Source organism: Crotalus tigris, unplaced genomic scaffold (genome assembly GCF_016545835.1).
Source record: "Crotalus tigris isolate CLP2741 ecotype Arizona unplaced genomic scaffold, ASM1654583v1 scf7180000018125.1543573, whole genome shotgun sequence".
NCBI classification, from domain to species: Eukaryota; Metazoa; Chordata; class Lepidosauria; order Squamata; family Viperidae; genus Crotalus; species Crotalus tigris.
In genome coordinates, this window is record NW_024096837.1 from 89,989 (window position 1) to 110,250 (window position 20,262).

General features: G+C 37.1%; 1 protein-coding gene across 4 annotated transcripts in view; it reads left to right on the plus strand.

Annotated features, from left to right (window-relative positions):
• Positions 1-20,262, plus strand: part of PRKCD (protein kinase C delta) — a 66,582-nt gene that overhangs the window by 38,501 nt on the left and 7,819 nt on the right. For all 4 annotated transcript variants that reach the window (XM_039348201.1, XM_039348204.1, XM_039348203.1 and 1 more), the window contains 9 exons: positions 5,260-5,416; positions 5,955-5,986; positions 6,399-6,484; positions 8,385-8,514; positions 8,917-9,017; positions 9,315-9,411; positions 10,695-10,816; positions 14,181-14,354; positions 15,118-15,209. In XM_039348201.1, the coding sequence (XP_039204135.1) occupies positions 5,260-5,416; positions 5,955-5,986; positions 6,399-6,484; positions 8,385-8,514; positions 8,917-9,017; positions 9,315-9,411; positions 10,695-10,816; positions 14,181-14,354; positions 15,118-15,209 (991 nt within the window). The remainder of the gene's footprint in view (positions 1-5,259; positions 5,417-5,954; positions 5,987-6,398; positions 6,485-8,384; positions 8,515-8,916; positions 9,018-9,314; positions 9,412-10,694; positions 10,817-14,180; positions 14,355-15,117; positions 15,210-20,262) is intronic.

A 20,262-nucleotide genomic window follows, 5' to 3' on the forward strand; every position in this document is an offset into this window, starting at 1 on the left:
CTAAGGATATAACGGAAATGGAGATGATGTGTTGGTTGAGAGCCAATAGGTTTTTTAGTATTTGGAAAAAAACAGATTCAGTCCAGGGTGAAATGCCCCAAAGAATTTTATTGAATGAACATTAAGAGAATCACAGAGAGATTGATAGACCAATCCATATCCTTTCAGCTTGCTAAGATCCCCAAATTTGAAGGACAGCAGATGGATGTGCTGGAATCAACAGATAATTGTATAGTACACTTCTAAGATTTTGTGTTTATGCAATATTTTCAAGCATCATCTGGGGGCTTTCAATTCTTTTTTTCCATACTTTTCTTATAAGGCAATATTTATAAAGAGAATGCCTGAGATGCTTTTGTGGCACACTTTATCAACGACTTAGTTATAATTCAGATATTATCCCATTGCCAAACTGCATCTCTAGCAGACAATACCCAAAGATGATCTGCTGACATATATTGTCAATGACTTCAAAGTTCAAATAATTGACTTTTGTTATTAATATTTTATGGAGAATTTTATGTGTGATATGCAACCTCTGCACCCAACATGTTAGATTAGAAAATCCATATTGTATTCTTCATCTTAATTGCTACAAGTAAGAATACAGATAAAAGGCTCAAAGGAAAGAGTGATTTACAATATAGCATTGCAAATTGCCTCAGCTGGCTCAGTAATTGTTTCTTCACAGGTATATCTGCACTACCTGTTTGCCAGTCTTCCACCATGCCAAAACACATGTAGAGAAACTAAAATTCAATCCGGATTCTGTTTGTCATTTCCCAGTGATTTAGGAATTTCGTGGCTTCATAATTATGACCCTTAAATCATCCAGTCACAAAGAATGACTTGCTAGCTTTTTATCATATGATATTTCGATAGATGGTTAAAAATTTCTTTTACAATATATTTATGCTAAGAAGATACTTCTAAGTATCAGACATCAAACAATGACTAGCCTGATCTCAGAAACACATAGAAAATGCCAAATGGAAGCAGAGCAATTATATAACTTTATATATTTGCCATCCCAGCAAGGGTTCTTCTTTAGAGCCAAATTTAATATTTTATTTTCATCAGTTCCGTATGAAAAATCTGATATACTGTGTTTTCCCGAAAGTAAGACCCAGTCTGATAGAAAGCCCTAGCTTGATTTTTGGGGATGGGTCTAATATAAGCCCCCCTGAAAGTAAGCCCTAGTTTGGGGCGAGGGTGGGGGTGGGGAGTGAACCTTACCAGTAGGACTTCTGCAGCCAGGCCTCCTAGTCCATTGGTACTGCTCATAGCAGGATGCCGCATGGTGCTTTGGGCTGGCCCGAAGCATCCTGCCACGAGCAACAGCAATGGCATGAAGCACCATACCGTGTCATGCTGTGAGCAAGGCAACAGTGTGGGAGGGCTGGCTACAGCGGCCCTACCAGGCAGCAGACTTGCAGGCCGCATGCCCTTTCCATGCCAGGCCAGCCCCTGCAGCCCCTTACCTGACTTCCAGCCCCGTGCCGCATATTCTTCACGATCTGCTGCTGCCGCGTGCAGGGAAACAAAAGAAGTTTGGGGGGGGGGAAAGGTCAGTCAATTCCAAATTCACGAGATCTTTTTTTTTGTGTGAGAAGTTGGGATGGATTGATTGACCTTTCCCCCCCAAAATTTCTTTTGTTTTCCTGCACACAGTGGCAGCGGATTGTGAATGATAAAGGCACAGGGCTGCAGGGGCTGGCTTGGCACAGGAAGGGCACATGCCCTGCCCGCCCACTTTACCACCCTCCCTCCCCGAGCCTCCACTGCTCCACCTGCCGTTTGGTCGGCCTGCCACTCCCACCTCAGTGCCCTTCCCAGCGCCACCTGGCATGGCTATCTCAGAGCTGCAGGGGCTCGCCTGGCATGGGAAAGGCACATGTCCCACCTGCACCAGTACCATACCTGGTCTGCCACCATACTCTCGCCTCCGCGTTGCTTCTCCACCCCAAGCACAGGCCCCGCCCCACCCCACACGCTCGCAGCCTACTGGTACCGGCAAAATGTAAACCCTCTCCGAAAGTAAATCCTAGTGCTTACTTCAGAGCCCAAAAGAAAGTAAGACCGAATCTTACTTTCGGGGAAACATGAAAAGTTCTTATACCTTGTTGAACCTATATCTGCTGTAGAATTAATTTTTCATGTGTTGAAATAACAACTGAAAACAAAACCTCCTTATTACTACATGCTCCATGTTGCTCTGATGAATTTTATATGAACCTTCTCCTCTTAGGTAAGATAACTGCAATCAGTCTTCCAAAATTTGTACAGCAGAAGTTAACATCAATAAATAATTGATGTTTGAATTTCTTATTCAATGGTATTCAGTTATTTTGTTCTGATCAATTTCTTGTTCTTGATTTTTGATCACAACAAACATATATCAGTACTGTGGCACATTTTGGAAGGAAAAACTGGAAATCACCTTTCCTTTCTGATGCTTTAAACTGAATAGGCATTCCTGAGCATAATTTTGCAGCCCATCAAAATAGTCCAAGCTCTCCTCTGCAAGTCCTTTGATAAGAATGTGAGCTCGTTCACTTCAGCCTATTTTCCAACTTGGATTGAAATGCTGGTGTCCCTAGGCAGAGCAAAAATGCATTCCTTGCCCGTCTTTTCCCTATTTTTAGCAGCCTCTGTTCAAAAAGAGGATATTCCTCAAGATTCAGCTTCTCTAGCTCAACAACTTATTTCTCATGCTAAGAGAGCCAGTTCTCCCTCTGGGTGGCCATGACTTTGTGGAAAGCAGACACAAAGTTTCTGATATTGCTTCATTGTTCCTTCACTGATTTCAAGTTCATGAAAGTCTTTGTGGCAGAGCATTGTGACCTTAGGGATTCCAGCTAAGTGCTTGGGAGGAATATTTGGCCTTGATTCCTTATCACAGTAATTGGCTTGAGGAAGGAGAACAGAATACAACAAAGTACATTACATAGTTAGCATACTAATAAGAGCATCTCAAGGTGGCAAACAATCTGATTTGGAACTGCAGTAATAGCTTTCCTAGAAGCACCCAGCTGATGTCTCCTTATTCAGCTCATAAACATACTATATTGTATGTTATGTCTTGGACGAGTCTCTTATGACTAATATTAATTACTTGTAAGCATCATTTCCTTTCTATTCTAAAATAATGGTGGGAGGACCTGATCATATTAGGAATCTTACATAAGTATAGTTCAAAGGGAAATGACCAGACTTTTAATTTTTATTCTTTATTCCTCTTGTTTTAATAGATGACTTTGTAGTAATTTAAATGGCAAATAGCTCAGACTAATTCAGACCAATTTAGTAAATTACTTTGTAGTAATTTAAATAGCAAATAAATCCGACCAATCACCAAAAGGTGATTTCCAGTAAAGATCTCCAGTTTTTCTTTCCTAAATCTGCCACAGCACTGATGTATGCTTATTATGATCAAAAATCAAGAACAAGACTGGGATCATGATAATAGGCAGTGATTTTAAAGCCTTTTCATAGGACTTATCTAGTACGGTTTGAAGTCTATCCTTATATTCATTATTCTTGTGTTTTTCCAAAATATATACTGTAAGTAAAGCGCATTTTGTAACATCTCGATTATCATAGTGTAGCAGTTTGGCTTTCCTCCTAGTTTTAAACATGTTTAATAGATTCAGTGGCAAATGTATTTCTTTAGGTTGCAATCTGAGCTATTAGAATAATTTTCCACAGTGAAAATAAGCTGCTTAGCCTGCTGTTTCAGTGCTTTAGAATTTAAGACCCAGAAAAAGCAGCTGTTCCATTCACTTTGAAAGACAGTGAGCACTAAAGATGACTAATGCATATAAACAACAATAGTTTTGAAGTAGTGATGTTCTTTTTAGTGTAAGGCTAATCAAGCTGATGCCAACTTTATATTTTCCACAAACAAAAGAAAGTAACACTTTTGCTGGAAGAATACAGAATTTAGGAAAAAAGATTGTTCTCCTGTTCTGAAACTTAACTATAATTTCATATACACAAACTCACATAACCTGTAAGATCTCTTGAAATAGATTATAGGAACCCCAAATTTCTGGTGCTAAGTGAGATTGTTAAGTGAGTTTTTCCCATTTTATGGCCTTTCTTGCCATAAAAAGTAAATCTGGCTTCTCCAATGACTTTGCTTGTCAGAACATCACCAGAGATTACATCATTCCGGGCTACGCCAAACCATCATAAATATGAATCAGTTGCCAAGCATCCAAATTTTGATCATGTGTCCACAGGGATGCTGCAATGGTCATGTGAAAAAAGCTCTGCTGCCTGGCTGAAAATTCTGGGAATGCTGTTTTATCTAGAGCAGAGGTGTCAAACTCAATTTCATTGAGGGCCGCATCAGCATTGCGGTTGCCCTTGGGGGGGAACACGTGGGTGTGGCCAGGTTGGGTGCGGCCTACTGGATGGGTGTGGATGGAGTGGGTGTGGCCTACTGGGTGGCCAGCTCTACATTGTTCGCGTCAAGCGTGCCAATGGGGGCCTGGGCAGAAGAGGGACAGATCTGAGGGTCTCTGGCAGAAGGGGGTGGGACTGGGGCAAGCGCCAAGGCATGGTCCATTTCTTCATTCTTCACAAAGGGTGACGCCTCCCCAGCATGCACCCAGGGAGCAGGGCCAACGCGGCAGGAGCTGGTTCCTCGCTGTTTCTGGATGGCCTTGTGGAGCTAAGACTGAATACATTTCAGCATAGATAACCAGCACAAAATTGTACATTGGCTCCCGGCCAGCTTGGGCAGGGCCAAGGCAGCGGGGGCCATTCCCTCACTGTTTCCAGGATGGCTTCACGGGCCACATGAAACCACTTTGCAGGCCGCATCCGGCCCCCGGGCCTTGTGTTTGACATGTCTAATCTAGAGGACACTAAGCAAAGAAGCCTTTATTAAATAACTGCATGCTCACTCTCGGTATTCTGTATGCCATTAATCCTTAATGGTCAGAAATAGTAAGGCATAGTGCTTTTTCTCCAGAATTGCATTTATGGCTCTTGTATTTATTCTTTGACTGTATTTTTTAAAGCAAGCATGAATTTTGGTTGGCAACATAAAATTGCTAAAACAGTGTTTGAAAATACACTTCCTGGTGAAGGAACAAACACATAGGATTTTCTTGCATGTTTATATTACATATAAATTTATTATATCAATTTGTTAATTAAACAAATGGTTGATGAAAATTAAGTGCATACAATCAAATGAAGAACAACACTTTTTATAACTTCACTTATGTTTTATTTCTTTACTTGAAGACTCTTTGCAATCAATAAGAGAAGATGAAGGAACTGTGACTATAAATAGAAGAGGAGCAATTAAACAGGCAAAGATTCACTATATTAAAAACCATGAGTTCATTGCCACTTTTTTTGGACAACCTACATTTTGCTCTGTCTGCAAAGAATTTGTCTGGTAAGAAAAGTAACTCTGTTTTTTAGATATATAATTTTTATGTATATAATTCTGCTACTGAAGAATTTCTATCCTTTTTCTTTCATTGTGAAATGTGAAGACCTTATTTTTCCTCAGAGAATTTCACTCTGCTTTCAGAAAGCCCTAAGAAACTTCATGAGCTTATCTGACAGTTAATGGGAATTAGTTAATAGATAAATTAACTAATGATGTATGTAACTCCATGGAAACCACACATAATAACCCTGATAGATTTCTCCCCATTAAAAAGAACCTGATCAGATTTCATGGATATTTATAATGACTCTGCCTCCCTCTCCTATGGAAATGAATACCAGGAGCTGGACCAACAATGCAGAAATGTTCCTGGCCACTTTAGGATACTAAAATCAATGCCATACACAACAGCACTACCAAGGTCTATAATGAAAACTTAATTGATTCCAGTCTTGTTACCACATTCTTATATTTATCAAAACCCAGTTCATATTTCTCTAAAATCTTATTTCGCTGTTCTTTTTTTCTGTTTCTTTTATAGGGGGCTGAATAAGCAAGGATACAAATGTAGACGTAAGTTTGCTGCATCAGTTTTTATTTTGGAGTCAGTGAATAATTTCAATCATTAATTTCAGTTTTGCTCAAAAGAAATATTATCTAATAAATACAGATATACTGTCTGTAATTTTAGAAATTAGAGACATATTCACAATAGTTTACTGAAGCAAACAATAAAAGGTTGAGCTCTATCTGAAAAATAAGCTTATTGTACATAAAATCATGTAATAATAAAATTATTACCACCAAGGTAAATAAAATTATAGTAAACTAAATAAAAAGAACAAAATAATATAATTTGCTTTTTCTGACACATTGATTTAAAGTGTCATTATAATTTGTGATTATAATTTGTGAGATTATTAATTTTTTTCCCTAAAAGATGAAATTTAATTTTTTTTTACCTTTTGTTACTGTTGTTTTGAAGAATGTAATGCTGCTATTCACAAAAAGTGCATTGATAAAATCATTGGGAGATGTACTGGAACCGCAGCAAACAGTAGAGATACAGTGGTAAGTAACACAGTATCTTACATATTAAGTAATGCTTATTTCTTGACAAAAAAACATCTTAAAAGAAACTCTGAATTTATATTTACACATTTAATTTGTTAATAGCTGTCCTTTGTTTAACATTTTATTTCATGCAAGGTAAATTATCAAAAATTAAAAGAAAAAGAAAGGGCCTATGTAGAGCAGAGACAAAACAATGTAGATATTTTCCGTATCTTTTTGGAGGAAATCTTTACATCAAGAGCCTAACCATTTACAACAACTTAAAATGTCCCTTTTGAATTTTTTTTTTCACATACTGGATATGAAGCAGAGCTCATAAGAGATTATATGAAAGTCCTCTAAAGTAATTCCAGGAAACTGTGCATTCTGTTCGCAGTCCTTGCATGGATTTTGTTTTGTAAACATTGGCTGGTCTCTGTGACCCAGAAACATAACTCTTCAAAAAATCTTTTTAAAATGGATGATCTCTAACCATTAGTTTAGATCAAGATCTCATTGCTCCTGTAATTCAGTTGCACCCTAATTTTTTTATGCAAACTATGTGCAGCTTTCTTAGAATCTTGGCATTATGTGGAGGGATTGATCAGTGATTGGTCCTTGAATGGAAAAGGCACACTGAAAAAATGGGTATGGTGAGTCACTCATTTTGGCTCTGTTTGAAATAGGCAAAAACATGAGCAAAAGTACTTAATGCTAAATTTCCTAGAGTATTTATTTATCAATATGCCATGGCAAGAGACTTTTAAAGTATCACTAAGCAGTTTAATAATGAAACTGTCAAGCTACGAAACCATTGTTTGTCATTAGGACTGCCATAGTGCTTCTAGCTTGCCTACAGTTGCGGGGGGAAGGGAAGAGCTTGGGCAGCCAAAGAGATGTTTTGACAAGCCAAAATTTTCTTCTCATAAAAATTGTTGGACGGTTTATTGGACAATGTGAACTGTCAAATGGGAAGGGGAAGTTTCACTCTTAGTTAACTGTTTCCCGCCGTATTGCTAGAGCTAGCTTGCTTCAATCCTACCGGTATGCTATGCTTAATAAAGTTTTACATTAGAGATCGCTATGTCTCTGGTGTGTTTATTTTGTTGGGCTTTTCAGCCGGAGTCTGACAGAAACATAAGAATACAAGCCAATTATTATTTTGGTGGGGATCACAGACCACAAAAATGGATTAAAATGTTAATGAAAAGTCTGGATTTTTTTTTAAGTCACCTTGCACATAAAAGAAAATGCATGAAAGATTTTGTTAATATAAGCATGAATTTAGGTAGCATCACATTCTCAAGAATGCTTTATTCACTTGTGGCTGCTGGGATTTAAATCTTGCAATAATCCTTTACTGCACACTTAAATCTATGCAGCAATAAGTAGATAGAACATGCTTGAAATCATTTATTTGCCTGATATGGCACCTATATTCTGCAAATGTTTTTTAATCTCTGTGGAATTGATCAGGTGTATTGCTTGTTTGCCAACATTGTCTGCTTCCCCACACCTGCCCCCTGAAAATATATAAATTTGTAATTTTTAGGATACTAAATTGATGCTCCGTATTTTCAAAGAAGCCCAATTCTAAAAGCTCACTGAAGTAAATTACTGGAAGATCCTTTTGATTTCAGAAGAATTTAAACACACAGAAGTTTAATGTTGAAAAGAATTTTAGCATAGCATGGTGGACAGAACCATACTTGAGACGTTTTGATAAATGTATTGCTTGTGTAGGCTGTAAGTTATATTTTCAAATGAATAAGAGATTTCTAAATATCTGACTATGATAAATGTACATCAGTTTTTCAACAATTACATAATTGTTTAACTAACTTGGCACTGGAAACTTGGTGATCATGAGAGGAGATGGACCTCTTTAACTTGTATTCTAATATAAATGTGTCTTCAGTTTCAGAAAGAGCGCTTTCATATTGATATGCCTCACAGGTTCAAAGTTTATAATTATATGAGCCCTACTTTCTGCGACCACTGCGGTAGTCTTCTCTGGGGAATAGTAAAACAAGGATTAAAATGTGAAGGTACAGTCTTTATTTTCTATCATTGAAGGTTTAAAATAGAAAGCATGAAAAAAAGATCTATGAAAGGCAGGATACAAATCAGATTAATACATACATTTTATGTAAAACTTGAATATGTGATTTTATTGGACTAAATAACTTGCAGCAGTATTTACAACTAAAAATACAAAAATGATCTCAAAACCAAAACCTTTTGTGCTGGGGGGGAGGGGGTTGTGGTTCAGCAAGTGCAAATTTCTTCTTTTTATGCCAAAAATAGGAACAGAAAAATTAAACTGTATATTTTGGTTCAATTAAAGAACACAACAAGGTAATCACTTCCAGTTTATCACTGCTAAAAATACTAGATTGTTCACATGTTCACAAGTGTTACTTTTATTAATAATAAACTGTTTTCTTTAGAATGTGGAATGAATGTGCACCATAAATGTCAAAAGAAAGTGGCAAATCTATGTGGAATCAATCAGAAGTTATTGGCAGAAGCTTTAACTCAAGTTAGTCAGGTATGTCTTGTTAATCATTTTACTGTTCCCTTACATGTACATTTAAATCTATAAATAAATACAATTATGAATTTCAAATGGTGGTAAAGAAATTTGTGGAATGCAGCAACTTTTAAAATCCTTCATTGTTATTTGTTAAAGATAAGAAATCTACACTTACTTATATTGAAAGGCAAAGCTTCCCTTAGCTTGCTAATGTCGGTACCAATATTTATTTAAACATTTGGCTATAAGTATATGAAAAATAAACATATATGTTGATACCGAAATAATTGAAGAATATATTTATCTTTCCAGAAGTCTACCAGAAAATCTGATTCAGGGTCAGTAGAAAGTGTTGGGATTTATCAGGATTTTGACAAGAAGCCTAAAGGCTTTCGTGTAGATATGACAGGTAAAATGAAATTGTTTCTTTTCATTCTGAATACCCCTTCTTGTAGATACTCATTTGTCATCAACAGAGTGGCCTTTTCTGCTTAGACATGTATTCTGTGAAATTCCAGTAGAAGTTTTAATTCAACGTGATAATTGACGTCTTCGAAGGATATAATTCCACTAGTCATAGCTTCTGATTTATATGTTACATTGTAAATTTTATATTTTAATGGTATTCACACCTGGAGGTGTATAGCATGACAAGCAGTTCAGAAATATTTAAATATGTATAATAAACTCAGTGCAAGCATACAACCAATATTTTGTATGATTTTTAAAAAATATTTGAATCCACTTTGAAATAGTAGCGTGTGAATATTTTTCATTTTAAAAATAATTTTGTTACTTTATTTAGAAGTAATTTTATATGAAGAGCCAATAATCTTTTTCATAATTATTCTGCATCAGAACAGATCAGTTCAATTGCTGTGTTTTTAAACTTGAATTGATTTTGGTTTAATGCCTTTACAGATAGATTGTGCTGCACTTTTATCTCAGAATTAGTGTGGCTTTGTAAGACATCTCTGCCAAAAGCTTGTCATCTTAATTGCAGTCTTGTGTGATTGGATAAAGAATTATAAGAATCTTCTTTGCTTAGAACATTATTTTGGCTTTGGACTTTCTCCCACCTTGTCTCTCTTCCACTGGGCTTGTCTGGAATGTTTCCCAGGCAGCAGCTAGTTGGTTCCAACTCTTCTGTCATGTTGGCACTAATGCAAATGCTATTTTGATTTGCAAGGGAGTTTTGCTGTATAGACTGAAGAATCTAAAGAGTGCTATGTTAGACTATAAGAGAGGAAAGTGGTCTAAACTGAGTTGGTGCTTTGTACTTAATTCGTGTGGGTAGTGCTTTTGCTAGAGTGCAGATATTGTTGCAGTTACTACATGTAAACAGAATGATGGCATAATAAAATGTAGGTAAAATTGTTCCTGCCTCTCTAGATGTCCTATATTTAAAAAAAGATCTAATCACACATTTTGTCAACACTTAAAACTTCGACAGTTCAGGTAAAAATGCACAACTCACTAAACTTATAATTGGTTTAGAATCCATATACATATAAACCATGAGTGTACAGGATATTTCTGAAATGTTATCACTCCTTAATTATAGTTTCAAAAATGCATATGGATATACATGTGCTAGTAATAATGGAAGGTATGCAGAATATCTTATGAGCTGTAAGTGCTGTACAAAATATTTAAATGAAATAGCAAAAATTATTCATTTTGTCTTTGAAGATCATTGTGAATATGATAAGCTGTGGGAGGGAAGATCATCCTCAAGACTATCCATTAGGAGAAAATTCAATATAGATAGTTTTGTATTCCATAAGGTTCTTGGAAAAGGAAGCTTTGGAAAGGTAAGTAGAAGATGCATTGTTTTTAAAGTATCTATTTTCTATATAGAATATTTAATTACTAGCTGTCTACTTTAATGCAAAAATATTTTGTTATTTTGGATTAATTTAATATATTTAATTACATATGTATATGCCTATTTAAATTCTTTTATTTTTATTTTTCTGAGCATATAGACTGTAAACCACTGGTCCACAATTTCTTTCTGAGTGTTGGTATATAACTATCATACAATGAGATATCACCTTTGTCTTGAAGTGGATGTTTTAGTTCATGTAATTTTATTTTACATAGAAAAATTACAAATGTATAAAACTCTTCCGTTAATTACTTTTGTCCAGTTTGATAGAACTTCACATATCTGAGAAAATTCTGTTTCTTTAATCTATCAGCTAGCAAGAAGTCATTTTTTGTAGTATTGTTTTGAAATGTGGTAGAAATAAAGCTTAAATACACATTCTGCAATTTTGAGGCTTGCTGAAATGTCTTTATTCATTTAAGTATTTAAGATCTCTATAAATAAACTACTTATGACTTTTGTTACATTATTTTATTATTTTTGGATGTGCAAGAATTTGGCAGAGGAAACTCAGCTTGCTACTGGGGTGGGGGTGGGTATTCTAAAGAATTGCAGGAAACCACCTAGAATGTCTGTCATTTTGCCCATGACCCTCACAGGGCTAGGGGATTTTTGACAATTTGTCCCTAGTTGTTGGGACAAAACAGACAGATTCAATAGACTTCATAAAAATAAAGAATAATTCATTAGAGCTTAACTCCATGTGACTATCTAGACTTGTTTATATAATTTTTTGGTCCTGCCACTGAAGTAGTTGCTATTGCCTTATCTCAAGATTTTTTGTCTCCAATTCTCAATCTATTTTACAGCCCTGGATTTATTGGGGATATATAATAATAATAATAATAATAATAATAATAATAATAATAATAATAATAATAACAACAACAATCAAACAACTGGAGCACCACTTGAACAGCATTGGCATTGACAAATTCGCTATTAGTCAATTGCAAAAGGCGGCCTTACTAGGAACTGCTTCCATCCTGTGATGATACCTGTAATATCAAACATCCACATCTGCCTATCCCAGGTCCTGGGTAAGGACTTGATAGGTAGACAAAATGCCAAATCCAGTCTGAACATCTGGCTGACTGTGCGATGATCCATAATAATAACAACAACAACAATAATAATAATAATAGATTCATTATCACCATTATTATTTGTTATTGCACTGTTTCCTCTGTCAACAATACTGAATAACTCAGGACCTGGCTATCAAACATCAAAAACATCTGCCAGACTATCCCACCTCCTTTACATGGATGATCTGAAGCTGTATGGAAAAACATCATCTGAAATAGAATCGCTGCTCAACACTGTCCGTATATATAGCCAAGATATTGTTATGGAGTTTGGCTTGGACAAATGTGCCACACTTACTATCAAACAAGGAAAAATAGTGAAAACTGAAGGAATCAAGATGCCCCACGAAAATAACACTGAAGTCAAGAAAAAGATTAGAGGTGAATACATCAAGAGAGTGAAGAAGATCTTAAAATCCAAACTCAATGGAGGAAATACCATAAAGGCAATCAACACCTGGGCAATTCCAGTCATTAGGTACACAGCTGGAATAGTGGACTGGACTCAAGCAGAACTAAAAGCAATGGATAGGCAGACCAGAAAAATAATGACAATGAATCATGCCCTTCATCCACGCAGTGACATTGATAGACTTTATCTACCAAGGCAAATAGGTGGGCGTGGAATGCTACAAGTACATCAGATGGTTGAAGAAGAAAAATGGCTTTGGAAGAATATCTGAAGAACAATGATGAAGATGCACTGAAATTAGTATATCAGGAAGGCTTACTGACTACTGGAGAGACCAAACTGGCCTACAAGAAAGACCAAATGAAGAACAGAATAAAGGCATGGGAAGACAAAGCACTACATGCCAATATGTGAAAAAAATAGCTGGGAAAGCAGATAATAATAAGACCTGGCAATGGCTAGGAGCAGGAAAATTGAAGAAAGAGACCGGGGACTAATTCTGGCTGCACAAGACCAAGCCTTAAGGACAAATGCATACAAAGTCAAAATTGAGAAGACAGCAACAGACAGTAAGCGCCGCCTATGCAAAGAAGCTGAAGAAACAGTGGACCACTTGGTAAGCTGTTGCAAGAACATTGCACAGACTGACTACAAGCAGCGCATGACAAAGTAGCAACAATGGTGCATTGGAAGATCTGCAAAAAATATCATTTGCCTGTAAGCAAAAACTGGTGGGATCATAAAATAGAGAAAGTCACAGAAAATGATAAAATTAAACTGCTCTGGGACTTCAGAATTCAAACAGACAAGCATCTGCAACATAACACCCCAGACTTAACAATTGTCGATAAGAAAGACAAAAAGTCTGGATAGTGGACGTGGCAGTGCCTGGAGACAGCAGAATAGACGAGAAAGAACTGGAGAAGATAACAAAATACAAAGACCTACAAATAGAAATAGAAAGACTGTGGCAAAAGCAAGCAAGGGTAGTACCAATAGTCATAGGCTCCTTGGGTGCAATCCCAAAACAACTGAGCACCACTTGAACACCATTGGCATTGACAAATTTGCTATTAGTCAATTGCAAAAGGCGGCCTTACTAGGAACTGCTTCCATCCTGCGACGATATCTGTAATACCATCAAACATCCACATGTGCCTATCCCAGGTCCTGGGTAAGGACTCGATAGGTAGACAAAATGCCAAATCCAGTCTGAACATCTGGCTGACTGTGCGATGATCCATAATAATAATAAAGTTGGAAGGGACCTTGGAGGCATCGAATCCAACTCCCTGTTCAGGCAGGAACCCTACACCATTTCGGACAAATGGCTGTCCAGTCTCTTCTTAAAAACTTCAAGTGTTTGAGCATTCACCGTTTCTCGAGTCAGGTTGTTCCATTGGTTAATTGTTCTAACTGTCAGGAAGTTTCTCCTTATTTCTAAGTTGCTTCTCTCCTTGATCAGTTTCCATCTGTTGCTTCTTGTCCTGCCTTCTGGCGCCTTGGAGAATAGCTTGACTCCCTCTTCTTTGTGGCAGCCCCTGAGATATTGGAACACTGCTATCATGTCCCCCCTCGTCCTTCTCTTCGTTAAACTAGACATCCTGTTTAGCTTTCTGAGATCAGAGAGCATCGGTTTGATGTTGCCACCTAATTAGTGACATAAAGTACAATTACTAATTAATCAAGGACTGGATAATCCTAGTAGCATAACAAAAAGTTCAGGAGTTTAACATTTGGAGAAGCTTCTACATCTAACTACATTCTATATATCTTCCACTTAATAGGTGCTGCTAGCTGAGCTTAAGGGGAAGAATGAATTTTTTGCAGTAAAAGCTTTGAAAAAAGATGTGGTACTTATTGATGATGATGTGGAGTGCACCATGGTAGAAAAGCGGGTTTTGGCACTTGCATGGGAAAACCCGTTTCTTACCCATCTTTATTGCACTTTTCAGACTAAGGTACAGTGCAATAGTTGATTATCTTTTTTGATATGATATATACTGGAAATATATTGGAGATTTATTTGATGAATAATATAATTTAGTTAAGACAGAAATGCAGAATTTAAGAGCCCTGAGAGCACATGCAACCTCTAAAAGTAATAAGTGTGGCATCCAGAGACTCACATATATTTCTGTTGAATTTTATATTTCAAATTAAAAATTAAATTAAATATATGATTGGGAAGGAAACATGTTTGTTTTAATTATGTATAATTAAATAGATAATGTCAAGGGTTTTTGGGGGGGTTGGCCTCACTCATGCATTCTAAGTAGTATCTCTATTAGTATCCATAACTTTGAATAATCACAATTTAGAGCTAAATGGTGGGACATTATCTTCATGTATAAATAGCTTGGATCTCAAACCAGATTTGGGCGTCTATGCGCAAAGTATTTGTAGGCCACCTCCCTCAACCTGTATGCAAATGATGTTCTCTTCAAGAAATTTGGGTAGTGAGGGCTACAGCTCCTTTGCTTGGAATTTCATGTCAGCTCAAAGCTTTTGTTCTGAGTTGCTGTTAACTGTTCTCAGCTACACAAATTAGTGGGGACTGTGTCTTCTAATTTTTTTTAAAAAAATGTGTCTGACACTACTGTAAAGATATTCAGCAAGATATTTTCACCATACGTGATTGGACTCATTTGAAAAACTATATGTTCATGCTGCAGATGCAGTTCTCTGAGAGGGCTAATATTTTCTTTTCTTATTTGTAAACAGGAGCATTTGTTCTTTGTTATGGAGTTTCTCAATGGTGGAGATCTAATGTTCCACATACAGGACAAAGGTCGTTTTGATCTTTTCAGAGCTACGTAAGTTCTAATAGCATAATGTGGAGTTTGGGATTTGAAGGAAGGCAGTTTTAAGAAATGTACAAGCCCAAGTGTTTAAGATGTATGAAGGAGAAAATTAATTAAATAGATAAGGAGTGTGCTATTTTCCATACCTCTGTGAAATAATATAGTCTATTAATCTCAAAGATTCTTTTTGGATCAGAACAATGACTGATCTAGTGTTCAGCTATCATAGTGACAAATTAGATGGTTCTTCAAAATCTAAGCATAGACATATGTTCCACAATATCATTGTTATGAAAAGCTCATATTCTTCAAAAGTTGGTGTTGAGAGACATGTTGCTTTTAATCCTAGAAGTAACATATAATTATCATAAAGATCATCTAAAGTAGGGGTCCCCAACCCCCTGGTCCATGGACCGGCATCAGGCATCGGCATGCCAGAAACTAGGCCACACAAGCAAGCAAAATGCCATCCAGGGGATGCAGGCAGCATGCAAAACCATATCCCTTCTTATCTGTGGAAAAACCTCTCTCCACAGAACTGTGCCCTGTGCCCAAAAGGTTGGGGGCCGCTGATATAGACAGCTACTGGATATTTTTTTCCATTTTATGAAAATTAAAATTATCGCTTAAACGTAGCAAGGACAGTGAGTAATGGATATTACAACTGTATTCTAAGGTCATGGGTGGCAGAAATGAAAGAGAAAAATGCAGGAAAAAGTTTCATATGCTCAGTGCACACTGCTGAGAACTATCCTGGATTAGAGTGGCATAGAAATACCAGTAATAAAATAATAAATAAAAATACAGAAATAATAGAAAGGGAGGAAAAATTACGCCATACGTTAAATGAATCATCAGTTGCTTAGAAATCCCAATGAATGATTTAGGCAGTATTGTAGTATTGTAGTATCTGGTTACAATACTGGGGAATTGTTTAAAAACACGCTGGGTTCTGCCATTGCCTGTTAAATCAAGAAGCTGTAAATGAGGCTTACCAAAAGTAAACTGCAGTAACAGGAGATTTTAATTAACCTAATGTTCTATGAAGCCTGGATATTCCAGGCCATTCATGTCTTAACTTGCTGACAACTATATTCTTTAGAAGATTAGGCAAAGACCCAAGAGGGGCACCTATCCTTGATTTATAAGTATAACAGGAGTGGAAAATAATGACATAATTACACTCATGATTTCTATATCTACATATCAATATCTTATCTTTACTAAAATTTTAAAGAAGTGAAATAAAAACTAACAAATAATGAAAATAGTGAAAATCTGAGGGGGAAAAAGGGCATATATAAGAGATGGAAAGAGTGATGCTTCATCACGAAGAGTAAGCCAGAATTGTAGAAATAGTATCAGAAAGCTCAAAGTGAGTTGAGGTTAGTGAAGGATACTAAGAACAGCCAAAAAGATTTCTCCAACTGTACTCAGTATATTCAAAATAAAAAAGGAAAGAATCACTGTTCAGTGAAGATTTTTTAACAATTGCTAATTGGTAAAAAGAAAAATGAGAACTAACAATTCCTGGTTTGGCTCAGTCTTCTTAAACCTCCAAGGGCAAATGAATTTTATCCTAGGGCACTGACAGAATTTGCTAATGGCCTTGTGGAATCATTAGGTATTTTGAGAATGTCTGGAGGGTGAATGAAGTGCCTGATGACTGGAAGAGAATTCTCCTATCTTCACAAAGGGGAAACTGTAGGCATCTTGAAAATAATGCAGTAATTACCAACATTTTTAATTACCCAATTTTTAAAAAAATTAGGACACTTAGTACTTAGGTATGGATTCTGGTAGGTGTAGACTTATTTTACCTTAAGCACAGTATAATTACCGAGCTAGTTATTTGTGGCCTGGAAAGCAGGTCTGTCAGGTAGAGAGCCAGACTGGTATAAGCAGTTAAAGGTGCTGGACAAGGAAGTTTTTTTTTTCCCATCTAGACCTGACAGATTTCCGGCACTGAATCAAGATTTCCTTTGCACTTTGGTGGGGAAGTACAAGCTGGTTATCATGATATTATCTGACTCTGCTCAGATAGCTTCTCTCACTGGAGTGCCTGAGGGCTCAAACTCTCCTCCCCAGCAGAACTATTGCAAAATTCCTCACCCTTGCAGGTGACACCCCCTCCCAAACAGTGTACCAACAGGAAATGATATTGTGTGAACTTTTGGGACAGAATCAGCAATCGGAGAGAGCAATTGCCAGATTGGACAAAGTCATGCCTGGCCCAAAATGAGGGGGGGGGGGTGCAACACAATCTCTCTAAAAACTATTTACAGTATTGGCTGCCAACCCACAATGTCTCTTTAAGGTGGTGTTTTCAAAGCGTACAAAGCAGGGCAGCTTTTTCCAGCTAGTACCCTCCTGGTGTCCTAGGCTGTAAATGCTGTAAATGAGAGACACAGCAGGATTGGAGAACTTCACATCAGGGCCGCTGAAGGCTAGCTAGATTAACCTAAGGGAGGATTTTCAGATGGGTAAACTACTTCAAAGGTTCCATCCCACTCGTAAAATGAAAAAGTAGGCACTTGGTTTGGACTGTGGTTGGAAACATCTGATATTTCTGGGTGCAGTTGCAAACTCTTGTAGAGAAAGTAGAAGGTGAAAGGGAAAGTACTTGCGATAAAGAATAAAGTACAATTCCAGAGAAGCTGTGTATCTTTGTAAAATCAGCAGAACGTTTCCTTTGTCAGAAACTAAATATTAAAAAAAATGATCACAATAATTGCTACAAGTCTTTGTCAGTTGAAATAGTTTTACTCTACTAGACACGTTAACTCAAGAGACAGTGGTGCACAATTCATACAAATAAAGCCATTAGTGTAAGTTGTAACAATACATTCTCATATTTTCACATATTTATGTATCTTGATAACAAAGCAATGTATAAAATAACCTAATAAAATAGAAAGTTACCTACCATAAATGCCGGCGTATAAGACGACTTCCGCGAGCGCTGAAATCGGCGCCAAAGATGGGGGTCGTCTTATACGCCGAGTCGTCTTATACGCCGGAAATACTGGTAATTTCTGGCGTATAAGACAACGTTCTAGGAATGCGGCCCGGCTATAAAGACGGGGGTCGTCTTATACGCCGGGTCGCCTAATACCCCGGCATATACGGTAAACTAGGCAGAAACCAGAAATTTAAAATCTTTTCATTTTTAAAAAATGTAAGCTCCTGAACAAACAAAACCTGCTGTCAATGAAGATTCTCAATCATCCAGGTAGAATTTCTGGAGTCATGGCAACTGGACTTATTTTCTTGTTGGCTTGAGACATTTCCTTGCTTATCCACTTTTTCAATATGAATCAGGTAGTTAGGGGAATCTGAATAGAGAGTAGAGAGTCATTGGAATGTATTAACTCCTAAAATTCTTAGGGTGTTCCCACACCAACTTCAGGGTTTCTTCCCCAAAGCACATGGCAATATGTCAGTAAAGATTCTCAGTCATCCAGGTAGAATTGTCTGGAAGCTGAGTCATGGCAAATGGACCTACTTCCAAACCAACAAGCAAATAAGTCCAATTGCCATAGCTCAACCTCCAATCAAATCCCTTTGTTGTTTTCTCTGCCCAAGACTCCCTCCACCCACCCCGTCATAGGCATTCTTTCATGCTGCTGAGAAGCACCTGTTTCTTCATCAAATGGCCTGGTTTCCCCACTCACTTAAGACTCCCGTCGACTGAAAGGGAGCATCATTCATAGCCACCTCTTCTTCAGCCTTCCTGAGAATAAGAGAGGTGGATATTCTGCCCATAACTAAGCACCTAAGTGTGGGCTGAAATGCTATGCAAGCAAATGTGCTTTGGAAGGGCCAATGAATTTATTTAGAGTAACTCCCAAAGTGTTAGAATTGTCAGATCATAATGTTTCTTTAAGGTGGTATGTTTAAAGTGCACTAAGCAAGGCAGCTGTTCCTACCTATTATCCTCCAGATATGTTGGGCTGGAAATTCTGCAAAGGAGAGAAGATATAGTTGTTAACTTCTGCAGAAGTTAATGTAGGGGTTAATGTGTTGGACTAGGAGTGGGGAGACTCGGGTCCAAGTCCACGTTCAGCCACGAAAGCTACCTGTGACTTTGGTTCAGTCCCTCAGCCCAACCTACTTCACAGGTTTATTGCTATAGGAAAAAATTGTAGGAAATATAAGTCTAAGGAAAAAATATGGCAGAAACTGTCCTCAGGTTTACATCTCCACTGCTAATATAAGCTCGGAAAAAAACCCATTAGGTTTTACATATAATGATTTCATAAAATTTAATAAAAGAAAAAATTGTTACGGGATCTTTCATTTTGGCTATTAAATTCTCTGCGTAATAGAGAAAAGAAGTGTTTTTCTTCTGAGAAATTTATTAGAAGCAGGATTATTGAAAGAAGGTTTTAAATTATTACCCACAGTTCTAGCAAACTTTAGATATTTTCACAAAGTCTCTAGGCTAGCATTCTTGAATCCCACAGCATTAATCAGACCTATTTAGTATAATGCAGGCTTTGTTTCTCTTTCTGCAGCATTGCCTGTTCTAATCCAATTCATCAACACATTTGTAAATTGTTCCATTCTTTTTGTCAAACATGTCCACAACTAGGGCTTTTTAAACTGCCAATAACTCTTACAAAGAAGTTAGTAATAGGGCAGGTTTTACTTAATAATGAAGTTTTCTTAAATACATTATGATTCTAAGTAAAACCTCCAAATTAAATCTGGGCTGCTGCCATATTTAGACACAGGCAAAACATTTAGGTTGATTGAAGCATTCCTGGACTATTAAGAAATGAAGACAAGTTTGGATAGGCGCTAGATAGAAGCTGGGAGATTGGGAGTTCTAGTCCCATCTTCAGCCTAAAGTCAGCAGAGGACTTTGGGCCAGTCACTCTCCCTCAGCCCTGGGGAGGAGGCAGTGGCAAGCCACTCCTGAAAAAACTGCAGGAACTAGTTCAGACAATCACCAGGAATCAATACTGACTTAAAAGGACCAAAGAGAGAAAAAGGAAAAAATAAAATCCCTGAGGAAAAAGCAAAATAATAGTAGTGTATCTCAGCATCTCTCCTTTTCAGG